At 38.0% G+C, this 21353-nt stretch overlaps 1 protein-coding gene across 1 annotated transcript; it reads left to right on the forward strand.

Moving 5' to 3' along the window:
- The first annotated feature begins 339 nt into the window (after positions 1–339).
- On the forward strand, positions 340–21123 carry LOC146458766 (serine/threonine-protein phosphatase 2A 56 kDa regulatory subunit epsilon isoform-like). The gene is made up of 14 exons (XM_085090325.1): positions 340–514; positions 640–805; positions 913–1109; positions 6597–6698; positions 10459–10551; positions 11440–11570; positions 11671–11730; positions 12426–12534; positions 13009–13062; positions 13390–13440; positions 14238–14357; positions 14913–15040; positions 18721–18822; positions 19698–21123. Exons 1-14 carry the CDS (start codon positions 500–502, stop codon positions 19846–19848), a joined length of 1479 nt encoding a protein of 492 aa, XP_084946451.1. The 5' UTR covers positions 340–499; the 3' UTR covers positions 19849–21123.
- Positions 21124–21353: the final 230 nt, after the last annotated feature.

The following is a 21353-nucleotide window of genomic DNA, read 5'->3' on the forward strand; positions in this document are numbered from 1 at the left end:
TTGTGGTCCCCAGCTTCATAATAAATTGTCATTGAATTAAGCTCGGACAACAGGAAAAGTATTAAAGTTAAACTTTGCCATTTTTGTTAAATCAACGTTGGCGTTCAGTTATTTCAGACATTTGGCTGATTATTAGCAAAGATATTGTTTTATATTAGTGATAAATTGCGTTCTCGTAGCAACATCTATGGAAAAAAGACAGTTGAAATTGAATCAGTGAATAATTTTCGTTCGGCAAAATTTGCGAAAGTTTGAAGGTCCCCTACGCTTTGACGTCAACGCGCCTGAACATCCGGGACTTCCAATATGGCGGCGACAAGTCAGCCAATGAGACGCAACGCTGTTTATTCGCTGGTTCCACACTCCGGAGCTTGAAGTTGTCTCCTCCAAAAGATTGTTTAGGGCAGGAAAAGGAATCAAAACGTAGTAGAAGGCCCGGAGAAGGAAGCGATCTTCCCTCTTCCATCGGGAAATCGCCAATTTGCTATCCACACGAACCATGGACTCTGTGGAAGTAAGTAATGAGTGGGGATCACGTCAAGCGTGCTGTTGTTGTCGTTACAGCAAGCACTCGCCTCTGTGCAAACATACTCGCAGTCTAACGCTTATTACTTCGCTTTTTTCCCTTCTGTAATGCAGGCAAAGAGGCCAAATATTAATCCTGCCCCTGCTGCTGGTCATCCGGACCCATTTAATCGAAAGTCTGTGCGGAAACCACAGAAAGCTGCACAGAAAAAACAGCAAGGATCGTCCAGGTTTCGGTCTAAACCGAGTTTTGAAATACAACCTCTTGGTCTTTTGAAAGGTGGGTGACAAACTGACTGTACATCAGGCCCAAGACTTAACTTGGCAATTTTTCCATCTCTTAAATCAATATTTTTCTCTAAAGCGACTGTTCTGTTTACAAACTAGACGCATCGCCAGCCGAGCAACAGGAATTGTTCATCAAAAAGCTACAGCAGTGTTGTGTAGTCTTCGATTTCATGGATCCAGTCAGTGATCTAAAAGGGAAGGAAATAAAGCGGGCATGTTTAAACGAACTTGTTGACTATATTGCATCAGGTCGTGGAGTCCTCACCGAGGCGGTTTATCCAAAAATAATCGAAATGGTGAGTGAATAAACTTATGTTAGTGTCATTGTAAAAATGGCGATTGAGGAGAGTGCATTAGGAGTTGCCTGTGGCTTGTACAAAGCTCACATGTAGGCTAAATCGATTTGCCGGGCAACTATCTTGTTAGCGAGTAAGACCCTTGAAATTCATTTGTTCTGCTCGCAGCAGCAGATCGTTTCTTTTATTAGTCGCTTGGCTATCGTTAAGGTTCTTTATTTCGTATGAGAATGGAAGAATCGTACCGTTCGTGATTTTGTGCTCAAACACAACGTAGTTTCCGTAGCTGGTCAATGTTGATTCCAACAAGGCGTTAAAGAAGTTAAAGAGCTCACCCTTCCATAGAGAGCTGAAGGGTGAACATTTAACACAGTCGAGTTTACTACATGTAAGTCACTATTCGTCGAGTTTTTCAAATGGAATTTCAAAACGTTTCCGGACAGTTGCTGTGCAAAGCTGATAAAAGTCCACCTTTTCTATGTTCGTGGTATTAAATATGTCTCCCTGTGTAAACACTGTTCGCGTTTATGTTTGAGTTGTACATTGCATTGAACTACATAGTACTTTTGCAGACCGGTAGCTTCCAGAAATTAACTAGGATATAGACTAGACGCTTCCATCTTATCTATCTTCTTTGGAAGTCACCCAAGAAGTATAGATGTATATCAATTACTAGATATTGTAACGGGCCATGAAAATCACCTTGCCAACTTGTGATATGTTTGCTCAACGGGTATCTTTGCTCAATTCGGAACTTTAATGATTACAAATCCTAAGGTAATGACACAAATTGAACACTCAGAAGTCCTTTGGTACTTACGAATTTGAGCTTTCAGCCGTAGTTCCTTTTCAGTGTGAGTAGAAGTGAAAAAAATGGTTGTACCGGCCCTGGCAGTTAATTGCAAACTGGGTATTTTTCCGGTTTTGACAAATTTTTGCCTCTTGTTGTTTATACTTTGTTCTTGTGTAGCATTTCGTCTATTATTTTGTGTATGTTTAATAATGTGCCTTGTTCATTAGCAAGGAATGTATAAACTCCCTATCAAAGCTAGGTCTGTATCATGTCACTGAAATTTTAAATAGTCCAAACATAAAGTGAAAAGTACGGCAGTTATTATTTTTGTCCATTCAAAGAATTTTCTTAGTTCATGCATTTTTGAGCCCCACGAAGGACACGTCTGTGAAGATACATCTCCTGGAATCTCCTAGAATTTACACAAAAGATTATAACAAGTGAAATGACATTTGCAGTCAATGATCCTTACATTACAGCATTTTATTGATTTCAACAATTGAATAAATACAATAAATTGAAGCAAAAATTGCACCTGTCATTATCATCCCTGCATGTTGTCAATAGAATTCATGTTGAAAATGAACCACACAGATGGATTTTAATCACTTTATTGTTGCATATCCCAAATGCTCAGAGAAGTGGTGAACTTCTTGCATACACACTGTAGTTAGGTTACAGTGACTTGATCAAGTGCAATGTTTACCATCTTTCTCATAACTACACACAATGGCTTTGACGTTACTGATCCTAATAGTATCTAGGACTTGTCTTCCACATGCCACACCTGAACCTAGGAAATGTATATAATGCAGCTCACTAAAAGTCTCCCTTGAGCTCGGAGGTCAGTTTGCAGAAATTCACTGGTTCCAATTCTGTGGCAACTCAGATTTTTGACTTGTCCTGCGCTCATGACAAAATAAGTATCCAGTCGAACCAAGATTTACAAGCCACCATTTGAAACAGGACATCCCATTATTGAGGACAGTTTTCTATTTCCTGACTTGGAACATTTTCACTAAAACAAATCACTGAATAACAGGCCCGCTTTTTCTTGCATGGCATCTTTGCCTATTACAGACACTGACACTTTTTATTGCCCCAAAAGTGTCCTTACAAGGTGCATCCCATCGTCTTATGAGATGGAAGGAGGCCGATAAGTGTCCTTGCTGTACTGTAGTTACTTTTTTTACTGAGCTTCACGTGATTTATACATTTCTCTCTTTATCCCTTTGTATGATGCTTTTGCCTTTCTGATCCTAGCAGCATGGAGGATAGTCTTCTACGCAGCCATTTTTAGGCTCGTCGCGTGACAACCCTAAAAACGGCTGCATAGAAGACTGCATGGAGGACATCTCACTTATGTGCTAAGAAAATATTCTGGGAGGATGCCTCCAATTAAAAAATTACATGGATGATCCTTGTAACTTGTAGGGGATAAAATTTGTGGATTGGTACCACTTAGGGTGCAAAAATGTAAAATGGCCAGCATTAGAGTTAGCACGGCACTGAGCCAACAAATATGTCAGCAGCTGTTTGTCGGTCAACTGATTTACAATACAGTCTCATTCATGTCTCGTTCATGTCTCATCATGTATACAGAGTGTCAGTCAGTTTTCAGGAATGATTTTGAGCCACACCCACCCAACAGATTGTGTCTACTTTTTAGGGAGTTTTCCAAAATTTCCAGTGATCAGGTCTGTGTTTTTGTGCAGAAGGAGGAGCTTTTATTTAATCATTGTTTGCTTCTTGCAAGAGATCATGTTTACTGTTGTAAATTTAAAAATGTCTCTCCATGTAACAGAGAATATAACAACAGCAGTATAGAATTGAAAAATAGGTTTCTTTCCAGACAGACTAAAAAAAAAAGTTTCAAGAAAAGTGATGCAAATTGCTGCTTGCGTTATGATTGGCATTTCATTTTATTTTTTCTCCTCTTCTCTTCCCTTTAACCATTATTGTCTGCTAAAAAGTCAGTTTCCATGGTTCCTCTTTCAAGCCTTTTCTCATGTTCATCAGTCTCACCTTTTTCATCCCTATTCCTTCTTTTTTTTATGTAACATGCTGTTTCTTTACTAGCTTTCATGTAAATGTGTTGTGTTTTTGTATTTTCTTTTTTCTTTGTTTCTATGCTGTAATAATAATAATAATAATAATAATACGTCTTTATTCATCAAATAAAAATACATAGTCGATGTTACAATAAAAATATAAAATACATGCGCACAAGATTACATCAGTTGAAAATATAAAAAAATATGTAGTCAACTAATGAAAAAAAATTCAAGCTGTAAGAATTACCTGTTGTAAACATAGAATGAAGAAACAAATACATGTATGGTAAAAAATATATCATCTAGCTTAAGAAGAGTTTTCCCAATCAGTGGTCTGCATCTCAGATTTCTTGTTGTCTCCTGCTCATGACAAACTGACTGTATTTACTCATTACATCAACAAGCTGCTATGTATCATTGTCACATGGTAGTTTGTGTTTGGGCAATGATTTTCTAGTAGTAGAGTTCTGTGTTTTGGTCAATGATTTTCTAGTACAAGACAAAGTGTTAGCTCAGTTTTGTATTGTGTAGCTTGTAGCTTGAAATAATGGCTATGAAAGTGCCCCTACTTAAACTATAGAGATGTCACAGACAGTTGTGAGAAAGACTTAGTAATTGTGAGTAGCTTGCAAACACACTTCATCTGTACCACCCAACCCATGTGTAATTGAACGTCATTGAGTATGTTCACTTCAATGGCTCATGGTTGTACAAATTGAGGATATGACTGCCTTCCATGCAAAACACAACTATAAAATCACTGGCAGATCCAGAGCTACCCTGTGTAATGTGGGAGTCCAGATAAAATTGGGAGGAGCTGGGTTTGGCTTATTTTACAATATAGAAAATTGCTGTAAAGCAGGAAGGGAGACAGACCCCTCCCCTTTATTTCTTTGGAAAGATTTTATGTTTTCCTTGGTCCTTGGGTAAATAATAAACCACACACACAATAGTCATCTCTCCTTACTTCCAAGTCAAATATTTTGATTTGTTAATTAGACAGATCTATTTTTCTTGCATTGCGTCTTTGCTAGAAAAATTTCAGACAGGTACCACAAAACATGTAAGTACTGACAAAATTTTTCCAATCACATCTTGACCATGCAGGAAAGTTTTAGCTAAATCTAAGGTGGGCAAAATGTAAATTGTATTAAAAGTCCTCACAATTCCCACAAGCCCTTTCACTTACAATATTTTGAGTTTACTTTGATATAACATCAATATGAAAAAAACGAAATTATTTCTGATGCATCCCAAAATGCCTCCTAAGAGCATTAACTATGTGTTTATCCTACTTCAAGGGGCTTAAACTAATCTACATCGATTTCTTAATGGTAACTTGTGTTAAAGGCAGATGTAGGCAATTAAAAAAAACATACTTTTAGTCCAAGAGAGAATTATTGAAAATCATAAAATTCCATTGGTAGGGAATCTGATGTCTGGTGCTTTGAAAGGGTACCTGCAATATTGTTATGAATGCAAAACACTTACTGTACTTCATTATCACGTAGGAATTAACAAGGTAATTGACTGCTGTTCAAATTAAGTATATAATGTAACAAATGTGGATTAATGTTCTTGTCAGCATGAGGGATACTAGTAGCCCAGGTTGTGAGATTCAACTGTTTCAATCTTAATAGTTATGAATTTGGTGCTGTCAATAACATTTGAAGTGCATACTTCATGAATATTGGAGGAATTTTTTTCCTAAGCGTTAACCAAGAATTGATACAATGTAGTTGATTATTTTAGCCCAAACAGATTCATCTTCTAATGAAACCCACTGCATTCAGGTGTTTATTTGACATGATTTAGCCATCCTTGTTTTGTATAATTCACTTGATTTTGTGCAGAAAACATTTCTTGTGTTCTTTTGGAAGCAGCATGTTAATTGTGCTTCCTTTTTTAATACAACCTTTGTTAATCCACTGACGCCTACAGTGGCCAAAACTGGCCTTCAGGGGCATGTGGCCCTTGTACCACTTGTATGGTCATCACATTTACTGCCTGAAGATGTGTTTGATAACCAGCTGATAAAGTAGGAAACAATCTTACAAATTCATATGCGTTTCACACAAAATCAAACAAAAACTTGTCCATCCCAGTTGTTGGCATTTTTGGTTGAAAATTCTCACATTTCCCAATTAAATAATGTGGAACCTGTCACACACCATGTCACAGATGAAGTTGTTGACAATTTGGCCACAATTTGCCAGGACAATAGCAAGAAGAGAGAGAATTAATGGCTTAAAGAAAGTAACTTCCCAAATAGAACATTAAAAACTCTCACTGGTAGGAGGCTGATCAGTTGGCTTAGTATTGACATAAATAGCATAACAACAACAACAACAACACATTATTATATCACAAGCAAATAAATGAATACAAAAATTCTTCCACCTGCATGTAGCTAACTAATCAAGGCAGGGGAAGAAGAAAAAAGAAATTGCAAATATCATATTAAATAAGTTTGTAACTTAATTACAATAGTAATTAAAATAGCATGGGCAGGGATTTGAACTCAGGACTACCATGAAACATCCAAATGGCCAGAACTACTCCTTGAACCTAAATACCAGGCCATGCGGTCTCCCGATAAATAAACAAATAAATAAATAAATACGCCTTGTTTTGTTTCAGGTGGATGCCAACATTTTCAGAACTTTGCCACCATCTGATAACCCTGACTTTGATCCTGAAGAAGATGATCCAACACTTGAAGCCTCATGGCCTCATCTACAGGTATGTCGTTTATAAGCTGATGTGTGTATGTCCTGCTTGGTAGCGTATAGGTTTAGCCGGTAACACGGTTAATCCTAACTGTAAAATATTTTGTAATCTGATTGGTTAGTAGCAACCGATTTGTAGACATCACTCTTAAGCAATCAGACAGTAGCTACCATCACATCACACGTACTATAATAGGATAAATGTGTTTGAATCAGTGGGTTCTTTTTGTATCCACCTCTCAGATAGAGCTGTTGTGTTTTCATATTTCAAAATGTTTTCTTGGTATTTTTACTTGAATTTGTTAAACCTCCTTGTAATGGGTAGATAGGCTTTAATAATAATAATAATAATAATAATAATAATAATAATAATAATAATAATAATAATAATAATAATAATAATAAATGTTATTTAACCAGAGTGACCTCTTCAGCATAAAATGCTGATGTCAATAAGGGCCCTGCAAAAAAGAAAAGAACCTAAAAAACCTAAATACAGCCACTAACTTTAAAAGTAATAAAGAGCTTGTGATCTGTAGAATTCTAAAACACAAGTTTTAAAAATCATGACTGAGTTAAGATCCTTCATTTTATTTGGAATATCATTAAAATGTTTTGATCCATTAAGATAAAAAGACTTCCTTGCAGTCTCAGTTCTCACTTCCCCTTGTGTTGTGGATAGTTCTAGTTTCCTGGCAATATTGGTGCACCTTGATTTACACCCTGGGGCAATTTGTATGTGCTAATATATTAATTCTGCAATGGTCCTCAGCCCTTGAATAATCCCTGGGCATGTTTTGCAAAGACTACTCTTGAAAAACAGTGGTTTCATTCAAACTTTTGTGCAACAACCAGCTGAAAGTGTAAACTTAGGTAACAAGCTGATTCAAACCTCACATGTGAAATTTGATACCATTTTGGGCTATGTTTTCAAATAACAGTTTTTGTGTACATGCAACTGATGATAATTACTAAAAATTTTATAGTGTTTTTTTTTTTAAATCAAATAATAGAAAAAAAGTTAAGGAGAACTCAAAATGTATTAGAAGCAGTCATCCATATCTTTTACGTTTGTATTTCCTAAATAAAGATTTTTTTAAAAAAAATTCCCCCATACCTTTACTTGTGAAAATCACATGTGAATGGCACTTTCCATCAATAGAAGAAATGTGTCAATTTTATCAGTAGCTATTTGCAAAAATGAAAAAGCAATATTTTTAGTTATGTAAATATTAACAAGGACATGATTGAAATGGACAACAATCAATGCCCTGTGAGAAACATTTGTTAAAATTAAAACTTGTGTAATGCTTTAATCAGGCTTAAAGGTTCTTCCGAAGGTACAAAGGTACTCACATGCAATGATGTGAGTTCCTTAAAGCCAGCAACCATTACACAATGTCTCGTGAAATTGTGAAATATTGCTTTTACTCTATTTCTTTCATCTTAAAGTAAAATTTATGCCATTGGGTAGGGTTTTGAAATTTTCCCTTATTCTGCAATGTTTTTCACACTGCAATGGACTTAAATTGATTTTCCTTTCTTGGTATTACATCTCTGAATGTTTACCTTCCATGTTGATGCACGTTCAAAAAAATAATGTCATACAAATTAGCATTTCCTACATGTTCTGTTAATGTCAAATTTAGCCATGGATGTCCTTGATGATCAAAGAGATAATGACATTTTCCTGTGGACTCAATCCCTATAAAGTAGAGAGAAACTCTTTTGTAAAATCAGCTTGTAGCGTTTATTGTTAAATTTCTGTGTGTTGAATAGAGTTCGCATGAATCTACCAGTTGAGTTATATTATCCACACTGCATATACAGTAAAACAGTTTTCAATGCTTTTTACTTTTTCATTTTTAATCTTAATTGCAAGGATTGTACTGCAAAAATCTCAAGTGGCTTTGAGGAGGCACTCTTTATCCTAGCTCAAAATTTACATACCAACTCATATAGTGCAAATATCACTTTTGACATTTGCTGTGTTCTTAATTGACAGCTCAGAAACAAAGGGTCAACTGGAGACTCTTTTAATGACAGCCATTTGAATTCTTTCATTTCACACTTTTCTTTGTAAAACAAAAAAAAGTGCCCTTTACAAAGATGCAATTACAGACAACCAACAAGAGGAAACTAATAATTTGAAATCATATAGCTTTTACTTTGGCGTTATGTCAATTAAAATTCAAACCATGAATGTATGTATGGAGATCCACAAAGCATGGTAAAACAATACAACAAAAAGAACCCTTTCTTTCTTTTAAAAAACCATGGCAAAGTGTATTTGTGACTGGTTGGAATCTAGTTGAGAGATTGAAAGTAACAGGTTGTGAACAAACTTCTTTGAAATATTAGATATTCTCTAACTTGGATTGTAGAAGGACAACTATTAAAATTAAGTTTGATGATGTTGTGCTTTGTGTACAGCTTGAATACTAATTTGATTCTTAATTAAAACAATTTTATCACCATAAGGAATAACTTGTCAATCTTTTTAACTGCAAAGCATACTCTTTTCCAATAAATCTGTAATATCTAGGTTAATGCTTTAAAGCACAAAAGTGACCAGGATGTAGCTCCATACAGTATTGCTACTTCATCACACATAGAGATCATGAGAATGCTTAATTTTTGTGTTTCCAGAATTGTTTAAAAAGGTCTTGATTTCTAAGAACCCTAATATTGAAAAACAACAGATTACCAAGCCATATTTTGCATACATTAGCGTGTTCCTTACTATGCTTATAATTATTACAGTCAGTCCAGGTCACACGTGAACAGTATTTCCAAGAATGAAATGAACATTCGAATTTCTCTTTGTAATGTCCGACGTGTGAATGGAATGTTGGACATTTCTCTGGAAATGGTTCCGAAAAAGACGCATTAACTGAAAAAAAAGATTCAAAATACTTGGGAAACAATTGTTATTCTTGAAATATTCAATTTTGCAATGCAGAGAAAAATTCATAGCTTTATACCGTCAATAAGCTAGGGAAATTTATTCAGGAACTCTGAAATCTCGTTGGCGATTTTCAAAACTGACATGTAAATTTCAAAACTCCGTTCAAATTTCAAATCGTTCACGTGTGACCTGGGTTGACTGTAAACTCTGAACATGCTTATGTCTACTTCGGTGACAAAAAGAAGCCCATAGTTAGACATTGGCTCAGCTGATTACTAGCGGCTGTTCCACTAACTTTTGGAAATGTAGTAGCCAATTACGGAAATTAGTGGCAGAGTTTACATGCACCCTGCAAGCCCTTGAAAGACAGAAAGTAGTACCTTGTATTTGAACATCAAAATTCATGCCCTTGAAATGCACTTCTGGTGATTGCGAGTCCTTGAAATTATTTTTCTCTTTGCTAGTAGCTCATAAATTCAGGAGATTAGAATTCCACTTACTAAAATTATCTGAGACTTGAGTTTTCACCTAAAAATCCAAACAGACCAAATGTTAGCTTGTACAAATGACCCTTTTTCAAAATCCTACCTAAACCCATCTGGGAAACTAGGAAGTAACATTTTGAGTATTTTGCGTTAATTTTGTTTTTAGTTTTAGACTTTTTTTCCGGTTGGGGGAGGGGTGGGGGGGGGCAGTGGTGTCCATTGCATTATTCAAAGCTATTTTTTTAAAATCAGTTTTCATTTGGTGGCTGTGTCCTCGAATAGACAGCACATTTAAAGGTTGAAAATTTGACATTGTCCATGCCACTTCTTCAAGTAAATAATGATAAGCAAAGTATTTTCATTCTTTTTCGTGTTGACAGATTGTGTATGAATTCTTCCTCCGGTTTTTGGAGTCAGCAGAGTTTCAACCGACTATTGCCAAGAAGCACATAGATCAGAAGTTTGTTTTACAGGTAATGGGTGCTCTCATTCATGACAGTTATTGACTTTATAGTCCACTTCACTGGCACAGAACATTCAGCCTTCTTATTAGCAAAATTTAGATCCGAATTTGCCAATGAATTGGTCATTAGAAGAAGCGAAAATGTTATAAGGTAAAAAAAGGGAGATGGTCAAATGCCCCAGGGTAATTGGGTGGTTAATAACACTTTCGAATTTGAATTCAGTAACTTGCCTATAGTACTCATGCCTCCTTTTTGATCACTAGAAGAGGAGGCTGTAGAATCGCTAGAGTAGAAAAGTCATATGTGACTCAGTGGTTTCATTAAGGGTCAGCTGCCTCAAGGAAAATTGGCCATCTCTGAACACCACTTTGCCCAGCTGCTTTTATCGTCTTGACAGAATTTTTCTGTAAAAGAACATAACTTGTTTGATTTCAACCTTATCCCCTTGGGATGAAGTCGTTTTGGGTTAGCTTTCCCCCCTAGGTGCACTAACTTCTCATCCACCTGTTGAAAATTCTAATGAAACCTCCTGAATATAGACTTATAAGTTGGTGCACTTATGTTAAGTTACCAACTAAGTTATAAATAAAAATATGGCCAGACTTTTCAATTTAATTTACACTACTCCATTTTGAAGGTATGGCAAATAAAATATGTCCAGTGTTTCCCCTAATTTCGCAGACATTGTCCACTTTTTGCTTTAAATGTTGTGTCTTAGAAATTGATACAGTGACCAGCTGTTTATGGGGACTTTTGGTATTCTTATACAATAATAATATTGTGATCAACAGTTCATCTGTGATTACTTGTTTCAAATTCAGGAGATTGTTTTAGCTTCCATCAAAGTCCCTTCCAGTTTCTAATTGACTTGCATCTTTCATGGTATTATTTTCACAGCTTTTGGAACTCTTTGATAGTGAAGATCCTCGTGAAAGAGATTTTCTCAAGACTGTCCTCCACAGGATATACGGGAAGTTCCTGGGACTTAGGGCGTACATTCGAAAACACATCAATCACATATTTTTAAAGTAGGTTTATGTATGCTATTTCATTTTGTTATTTGAGCAATTTTGTAGTCTACGTTGTAAATTGTAACATGGAAGTGATGTAATGAACTGTGTGTTGCAGATTTGTTTATGAGACAGAGCATTTCAATGGAGTTGGTGAACTGCTAGAAATCTTAGGAAGGTGTGTATCACTGATGATAATAATGTAAGAGTAATAAACTATTATTCAATGGGCATGTGTTTGATATGTGATGATTGATAACCAAAGGGGCAAGTAGCACCAAGTTGGCTATAATCATACCACATCTAGCAAGTGCAAGTGGAATGATTCTTTTATTAAAAACAATCAAGAAATATTGCTTTGCAAGAACAACCAGAAAACATTTTAATGGCCGCTATTTGTCTTGCTTGTTATAATGGCTGATACACCATGGCTGCTAAGCTAATTAAAACACTGGGAATTGCATTATTCAAAGATCACATTTTTAATCATGTTTAAACTCATTAAAATAAGGAACACTTCCCTTGTCAGTTTGTTTTATCTTGGATATCTCTGGGTCACAGAACAAATACCGGACTGTGTTTCTTATGTGGTAACCAGTCTGATTGCCAAAGTAGAGTGAATTTGGAGAAATTTGGAAATTTTGACAAAAGTGTAAACACTTTTTAAGCAATTTGCATCCTTTTATGGGAGCCTCTATCCTATCAGAATTCACTTCTGGCTTTGATTAGACTTCTTTGTCCTCCATTCGTGAATTCTGATTTGATGGTTAATCAATCAGACTAAGTGTGCAATTAAATTAGTATTAATGGTCCCACTTTTGCATGTGAAGCTGTAATATTGTACATCAAAGAAGAATCTCTGTCTCCTTTCAGCATCATCAATGGATTTGCTCTTCCTCTGAAGTCTGAGCATAAGCAGTTTTTAAACCGAGTGTTAATTCCTCTTCACAAGGTCAAGTGTTTGGGCCTTTACCATGCGCAGGTGAGTGTGGAAGGCCACAGAATCAACCTGAAGATTAAAGCTCTGTAATGTTAAGTAATGGTTGATAATTAATCACATGGTTTGCCTTTTTAGAAGCAACAGTACTGTAACATGCAGCCTCTTTTTGTCTTGTTTAGAATTCAAGTCTATAAAGTAAAATGTTCAGTTCAAGTTACCTGCTTGTGACTGTGGCGTATCAATTTTGAAAAGAGTTGTACACATATTTTATCAAAACCTAACCGTGTTTTGCTCCTCGGAGGACCCCATTAATAAAGAGGCCTGAATGCTATTGTTTGTACTTTGCCTAAATTACGTTTGGTCACATTCACTACCATAAACAATGCTAAATTATGTTCCTATTTCCTATTCTGCAGTTCATGTAGTCAAACAGTCAACTGGAACTGAAATTCTCACACAATACCAAATGGCATTGCATTATTTAAGGTTGCTAAAATTGATTTCATTTTCTTGCAGTTGGCATATTGTGTTGTCCAGTTCTTGGAAAAGGATGCCACACTAACAGAACATGTAAGTCTTGAGCTACCAGTAGGTAAAAGGTAGAGGCTGAATGTTGATTAGTGGTGCATAACCTGTGTGGACTTCAAACCCCAACCCTTTAAACCCCTAATATCAAAGAACAAATTCTCCTATCTTTTCCCCATACTTTTCTTTATAAAAGTACTGGGTAGAAGTTATTAAAAAATCAAGGAAATTCACTTTGGGTGATCTTAACCTTAATTCTCTTGATCTCAGGGTTTATTTAAAAATCTTGTGCCAAACCAGCCATGCTAAACACTGCTTTGGCTTGTTTTGTTTCATCTGTTTTCTAATTTTAATAATTGTGTGTTCTTTTAGGTTGTTTTAGGGTTACTAAAATACTGGCCAAAGACAAGCAGTCAAAAAGAGGTAGGAAGCCAGTAAAACCTCCTGTAATATTGCTCTGGATTCTAACTAAACAGCTAGTCACCTGTTAAGATTTTAACAGAATGTGTTGAACTTTCAAAGCTCTGACACAGCACCATTTTTGCGTCAAAACAACTGTTATTCAGTGACAGTTGTTGAATTCAGTTTCATTTGCTGTGGTAAGTTTTGAAATACCCGTTTGATTACTGTGGAAATTCATTTCTCTTGCTCGTCCCTAGTACCACCCTTGTTTGGAAATAAACGTTTGCGAGATGCTGACCTATTCTTTTTATTGCATTTTTTGAAATAAATCTTTACAGCAACTTCATTTTGAGGGAATCACCTTAAAATTAAAACTGAGTTGTTGTCATCGTGACACTTCTGGATGGTGTGTAATGCCATGTGTCAGTTCCTTCCACTTTGCACAGTTTTAATCACAGGTCACTTATCAACACTCTGCATAGTTTCTGTTACTGACATTATGGTTTCCATAATCAAAAGGTTTTACAGGAGGGAGGGGTTAGTTCACAGCCCAATCCAGAAACCTAGGGAGTGGTAGGGCAGGGAGACTGCCCTTTGTCTGGACAGGGCTAGGGCAGGGAGACTGCTCTTTGTTTGTACTCTCACCTTCAACCTTTCCAGAAAGGGTGGCCCTACCAGGAGAAATGAATCTCCAGCCAACATAGCTCTCAGGGTCACAGAGGCTCCAGTCCCAAGCCCCTCCACCATGACAAGGTGGCAGTCTTGTGCAGAGAGGGTTCAGCCACCTTAATCATAGTGGTTAATTTTTTGTCTTGCAGGTGATGTTTCTAGGTGAAATAGAGGAAATTCTAGATGTTATAGATCCGGCCCAGTTTCAAAAAGTTATGGTACCGCTGTTTAAAAATATTGCAAGATGTGTATCAAGCCCTCATTTTCAGGTGAGTAATGATAGATGATATTTTTTATTATTTTACTCTACGAGGCAGCTAACAGCAGAGGTTTTAGTAATGTTTAAAACACAATAAGCAGTGTTTTATCGGATTTCAAACCACGAGGCGCACCCAAGTGGTTTTATACCCAATAAAACACGTGCTGCGAGTTTTTTGAACGGCTTCAAAACCATTCCTGGAAAAGCGTGGAGTTCATAACAATGTTGCTTTTGTAAACGTTGGAAATTAGCATACGAGAAAAACATTAAACACCGCATACTAATAAGGAGGTTTTATCGCGTTTTAAAACCACTGCACGTGATGTTTTATCAACCATTTGATAGGTCAATGGGCTTATGAATCATTAATGAGTTTTTGAACAGTGAGAAATTAGATGCCAGTCACCCTAAGGACTTAAAGGGATTATATAGCTCTGCTGTTTACTAATTGTTTAGGTCTAACACCTTCTCAAAAATTTATTTAAACTCCTGTGTAAAAAGGAGGTGCAAACAATATGTTACATGCGAGCAAATTTCTTTAAATGGCTTCTTTTATCGTCCACAGGTGGCGGAGAGAGCACTTTACTTCTGGAATAACGAGTACATTATGAGCCTGATCGAAGAAAACTCCAACGTCATCCTACCAATCATGTTTTCCTGTTTATATAGGATATCCAAGGACCACTGGAACCAGTAAGTAATGACTGCAATCATTGCAAATTTGAAAATGTTTTGCTTGTTTTAAGCTCACTTTCTGTGTAGTAATAATTTTTTTCACAACCATCGACATTCCACTTTTAAAACTGAGCCATTTCAATAAGCAGACTGACTCTTGATTCATCACGCAATCTTCTGTTGGCGAGGAAAGATTGCGTGACGAGCCAAGAGAGCGTCTGCGCGGGAGGCTAGAAGTAGACCCTCTTGTCCTACCGAGTGTTGTTTTGGTCATTATTTCTTTCTGTGTTAATTGCTGTTTTCTGATAACTTTAAACGGTCCGCTCACGGTCACCACAGTTGTGAATGGTGCATTAAACCAATCAAAACGATAAGGAATAACACGTGACTGGTGGCAAGCACGGAAAACACTAAATGACGAGAAAGGCGCGAAAATACGAAAACGATGCTACGCGGAAGAAATCACCTTAACGACAGCCAAGCGCGGGAAAACACATTGCCGGTGACAAGAACGATAAAAACCCTATCGGTAATCGGTAACAAGCGCGGGAAAGCACAAAACCTGTGGCAAGAGCCGGTAAGAAAGGTCGTGTATACTCGTGTCAATAGCTAAAGTTTCCTTCCGATCCTGTTTGTTCCTAAACTGCATACATTGTATCATGCAGTTAAATCCCTCAGCAGATAAAATCTAAAATATCCAGGGCCGTTGTCAGCTTCTCAACGCAGTCGTTTTTGGCGGAGTCGCGTTACCCGCTTGTGGGGAGGAGGGTAGCATGGAGGGGGGGGGGGTGGGTCTTGTATGCGTACACAGTGCTTGGACCGGCTACGACTCAAGGTACAACGGTGCCAGACGAAAGAAGCTAACAGGTTTCAAAAAGAGGTCATGGCTTAAAATGTACACAAGCTGTTCCTCGTCAGCTAGAAAATGGCGGTTGATGTTTCATTTTGGTTTTCGCGCGCACAAAGCAACTAATTTTGGAGGACGATTCTTTGGGCACTTTCCATTAGTCAGCCGAACGGTCGGTCCGTAACTGCAGTGTACGAATATGAAGGACTGATTCTTTGAATTCTTCAAAATAGAACATTCTGAGTGTGAGCCATTTTACAGCAATTAAAAAATGTAGCATATAAACTGCCCTTTAAATTGGTGCATTCCGTTTGCGACGGACATGATCAACTGGCCTGCCAGTTCTGACAGATGGAAAGCTCTCTTTGTGTTTCTTGTGAGGTGTAAACTCTTCAGTCGTTTTTAATAGTTTGTCAGATTATATCCTTCTAACTAGAGGCATCTGCTCTATCTTGTTTGGATGAATCCATCTTTTTATTGTTGTGGCTGTTTAAGGGCGCCGCCATGTCAAGCCGTATTTATTCGCATTTCCTGTTGTGGAAAATGCTCTTCGGCAAAACGCAGTACTAAATAAAGGTTTAAAATTCCACGTTTTGTTTTGCTAATTCCGTAAAGGAACAAAAACAGACGTGATGGAAACGATTCAGAGGACATTAACATCGTTTACAATTTATTTTGTTAGCTCAAGCGCTGTTGGATAATTCACTTACTTTGGTCTGCTTTAAATCCTGCCGAATTAACTTTAATCGGCCTGGACATAGCTGAGGCCAGCCAGCGATAAAGCTCCACTGAGCAGCAAGTTGTAATCCGATTAAGCGGTTTTGTGCTCGCAGTCCTTCGATAGTATATCTTGCAGAACAGGCGTTATTTTTTTTGTGCGCTTTTCAGGCGAGCGGAGGCAAGCGCCCATCTCGTCGTGCGTGACTCGCGCTTGCCTCCGCTCGCCTGAAAAACGCAAAAATTAACGGCTGTTCTGCAGGCTACCGATAGTGCGACGATTCTCGCCATTCGCCAAACAGCGATTCGTATTAATTTGCTGCCACCTATATAGTTCGAACACCCTGGTTTGTTTTTGATGCGATGAACCGTGACCTTTGCACGGTCGTCTGACTCGTCTTATCTTGTGGCTCTCATTTTACTTATTATTTTTGAGGGTGTGGATGTAATGCTAGAGTGTGACCATTCAAATGAAAGCTGCTGAGCAGTGCTTTCTTGTGGGGCTGTGTGTTATGTCGACAAGGTGCAGGGTTCGCACGCGCCTTGGAAGGCCTTGAATTTGAAAACAAAAATTCAAGGCCTTAAAAGTCCTTGAAAATTGCAGTCAATACTGGAAAATCCTTGGAATATGTACCTAATTTCATGCGACCTAGATTCTCGAGTGCTTGATATGAAAATATATGCTACTGGCAGACCAGTAGCAACACATAATAGTAAAAAAACAAATAAGAATGATCATTACACCTCTCAGAACGGAGTTTACTGGTAGCACGAGTCAAGCTCGAGCCCGAGTCAAGTTCGAGTCACGAGCCAAGTTCGGGTCAGTGTCCAACTTTTAGTTTTAGAGTTTACTCGTAACACGAGTCAAGCTCGAGACCGAGTCAAGGTCGAGTCACGAGCCAGGGTCCATCCTTCATTTTTAGAGTCGACTCGTACCACGAGTCAAGCTCAAGCCCGAGTCAAGGTCGAGTCACGAGCCACTACTACTACTACTACTACTGCTGTTGCTGCTGCTGCTCCTGCTACTGCTACTACTACTGCTCCTTCTTCTTCTTCTTCTTCTTCTTCTTCTTCTTCTTCTTCTTCTTCTTCTTCTTCTTCTTCTTCTTCTTCTTCTTCTTCTTCTTCTTCTTCTTCTTCTTCTTCTTCTTCTTCTTCTTCTTCTTCGTCTTCGTCTTCTTCTTCTTCGTCTTCGTCTTCTTCTTCTTCTTCTTCGTCTTCGTCCTCTTCTTCTTCTTCTTCTTCTTCTTCTTCTTCTTCTTCTTCTTCTTCTTCTTCTTCTTCTACTTCTTCTTCTTCTCCCCCTCCTCCATCATCGTCATCGTCTTCTTCTTCTTCTTCTTCTTCTTCTTCTTCTTCTTCTTCTTCTTCTTCTTCTTCTTCTTCTTCTTGTTATTCTCTTTTATATAATGATGTGCTTGTGAGAAACGGAAAAAAATTAACTTTCAGCTTTTCAACATTTTTCGTTATCGATCGCTAGAGCCATTACCGCTGTGATTCACTGTTACTAACTGTGGAAAGATATGACATCCGTTAGCGTTCATAAATTTCCTAGGAAGATTAGGCCTGTAGTTGCGTACACCTGAAACAGAGATCCCCTTCCACGACTGAGAAAACAGTCGGTGATCAAGTATTACCTGCCTGACTCAAGCGCCATCTTCTTGCGTCCACAGGACACCCAGGATAACATAGAATAAAATCTATACCTTTCGCGGACAAAATGTAGACGGCCATGGGAATTTTTAATTTTCCTAACAAGAAGGTTTCACAAGGCATTGTGACTGAAGCTTTAGTCACCAACAACATTGGACAAACCCTTTCAGGAAAATTATAAATGGCGAGAATGAATGAGGACTGTGGTTAATTTGCTACTAACAATGAATCCTTAAGTTTGGCGATTCAGATGAAAGCTGCTGAGCAGTACTTTCTTGTGGTGCTGTTTATCAGGCTGTGCAAGGTGCTTCTACTGAACTTTTCAGTCCTTGGACGAAAGCTTTCAGCCTCTTGGCACTCTGTTTTTCGCTTTTAGGCGAGTGAAAATGGTAGAAAAGATGTCAAATTTGTGATTTAGCTCAAAAAATAAAGGGAAGCGAGGGTTTGATTCACTTCTGATCCAGTTCTTTTTCCTTTGCAGAACCATCGTAGCGCTTGTGTATAACGTTTTGAAGACCTTCATGGAAATGAACTCAAAACTGTTTGATGAACTAACATCATCTTACAAAGCCGATAGACAAAAGTAAGTTTGATAAGCATTCTCTGTTAGTTGTACCCCTTTCTGGCCCTGTTCAAATCTCCAGGTCCCTGGAAAATCCAACGAGATGGTAGACTGCGGGCAGTCTCTCTTTTGCTTGAAAATCCGCGGAGAAGAACGGAAACAACTGAGCAAGCACGATATTCGAGGGGCGAGCGGAAAATAGACTATCCCTAAGAAAAAAGGGAGTTGATCAGTACTGTAGTGCAAGTCGTTCTTTGGTACAGCCAGTTCTTGTATTTGCTCTCTGCAGTGGAGAGTAACTGTACCTTATTTGTGATTGGAAAACATTGACAGTGAACACCCGCATAAAAGAAACAGCGAATTAAGAACCTCCAGGCTGAAATTTGGCCAATAAAGCACCTCATCTGTAAGACCCAAGTCAGCCTGACAAATGAACGAAAAATTACTTAAGATTAGGCAACACTGAGGAAGATCCAAGTATGTGTGCCTAACCATTACAAATACACAAAAGTTTAAATAGGCTGGGTTTTTTAATCAGTCAATCAACCTTCATTGTATGTTTATAAACTTTTAGCTAATTACAGTGGACCGGAAGTAGCGAAAGCTAATCGAGTCGGACATCGAAAGACAAAAAGAAATACGCAATATATTGAAGAGACATGTGATTAAATTTATTCGTTATGCAGTAGTTTGATTAATTAGTGTTTAGTTTGATAATTAGACATGTCAGAGTCAATCATTCACTAATTAAAGCAAATTTTCAGTAGCTACTGTACAACATTTCCAAAAACATTTTTGAAGAATCTCTCCAGGCTGATTTCTCACTATGCATCCTATATATAAGAACCGCATCAGCCAGCGGGTGTTTACTGATTTGTTAACTTTTTTTTTTGTAGGGAAAAGAAAAAAGAGAAAGAAAGAGAAGAGCTGTGGAAGCAACTCGAAAAGTTGGAAATAGAAAAGAAAAATAAGTCAACGTCCTCGGCTTCGAATCCCGCGTCCACTCCTGGTGCAGCCGGCGCGGCAACGAAGAACATCAAAAGCTGAACGCCAGCCGAGCTGCGATTGTTGTTTTGTCCAAACCTCCGAACATTTTGATTAGCGTGACAGTGTTGAAATGACACTCCGTTACCATAAACTGACCGTCAGAAATTATCATTAATTCTCAATTTGAGGAAAGGTGAACCGCTTCGACCGCGCACGGTCCCCCTCCCTTCGACAGGCACGAAGAATTCATTAATTTAAGATGTCGTATATTGTTCAGACTAAGAGTTGTTGCATACTCTACCCTAAGTTATTCGCGGCGGAGATAAGCTGGCCAAACAAATGACCTGTCGCGTCATTTTATCGTAGTTTGTTTAATGTGCTGTGTTCCGACACCGCGGCGCGCTGAGTCGCACGCCGTCAGCACGGCGGCGTCCGACTAGTCATTTGGCCGTCCGCAGTAGTGCAGTGACACTCTCTTTCCAATGTGTGTTTTACTGGTGACAGCGATCGTTCCTGGTGCTCGCTTAACGAGACGTGGACTCCCTTTAGGGCTGGATGAGATCTGATGTCTAGAAAAATTTTCTTGTAAGTAATCTAATGGTGTAGATAGTCCTTGCCTGCCCGGAAACCTCGGCAGTAAAACGGCGTTGCTTCTAAGTCTGAAAGAAAACCCGCGTATTTTCTTCTTTTTTATCCTTGTTGATGCCTCCCTGTGGGCTTCATTCTCTGCGGATAGCCGGTTCATTTTCATTTAAACGACTTTCTTTTACAACCACCGTTGCCACTGAGTGTTTTCAAAGGAGCCAATTTTATACGATGGCTAATATAGATATCGTAATACACATCCTCGTTCAAATACCATTACGATTCAACTTAAAGCTAGATCGGACATAACAATCTGAACACAATAAACGCTTAACTGTTGTCAAGCGGGGTAAAAGCTAGCTGAGTCGCCCTTGGTCTTGGCGTTGTTTTGATTGGTGTGTACAGAAAGTATATCCTCTATGTTTGGCCAGCACATGGGGCGCTTAGTTTTTCACCTGTCGCTGACGCAGAAACATTTGCTATCGAAATTCACTTGTAATGTGCTTCGTTGTAATTATATGCGAGTACCGACCCAGCCAAAAATAGACGCTGTTTTCCAGCCGAGGTTTCTTTGGGAATTTTGCAGACCTATTTCTCTAGCAATTTTCCATGTATCTATATGTTTTTACTTTCTTTGAGATCGCATTTCTGTACTGATTTCAGACAGTCTCTGCAAGGGACAAGCGATTAACTGAGTTGAAGGTATTTTTCACATGACGAGGGAAAGAACAATAAACAGTACAAGATTTATTGGGGCTCTATTTATTCTTGTTACACCACTGTTCTCGATCCCAGTCGATTCATTTTTTGTTGTCACAGAATGGATACTCCAAAACAAAGTTGGACACCTTATGATTTTTACACAACAGAAACATTTCAAACCGTAAAAGAAGTTTAGAAATTCGAAATAGTGTACGCCTCAAACCAGATCATTTGCTTCATACCTTCTATCCATATCCACTAGACCAATGAGGGCTTCA

The sequence above is a fragment of the Pavona decussata genome, unplaced genomic scaffold (genome assembly GCF_977016875.1).
Source record: "Pavona decussata unplaced genomic scaffold, jaPavDecu1.1 SCAFFOLD_229, whole genome shotgun sequence".
Taxonomy (NCBI): Eukaryota; Metazoa; Cnidaria; class Anthozoa; order Scleractinia; family Agariciidae; genus Pavona; species Pavona decussata.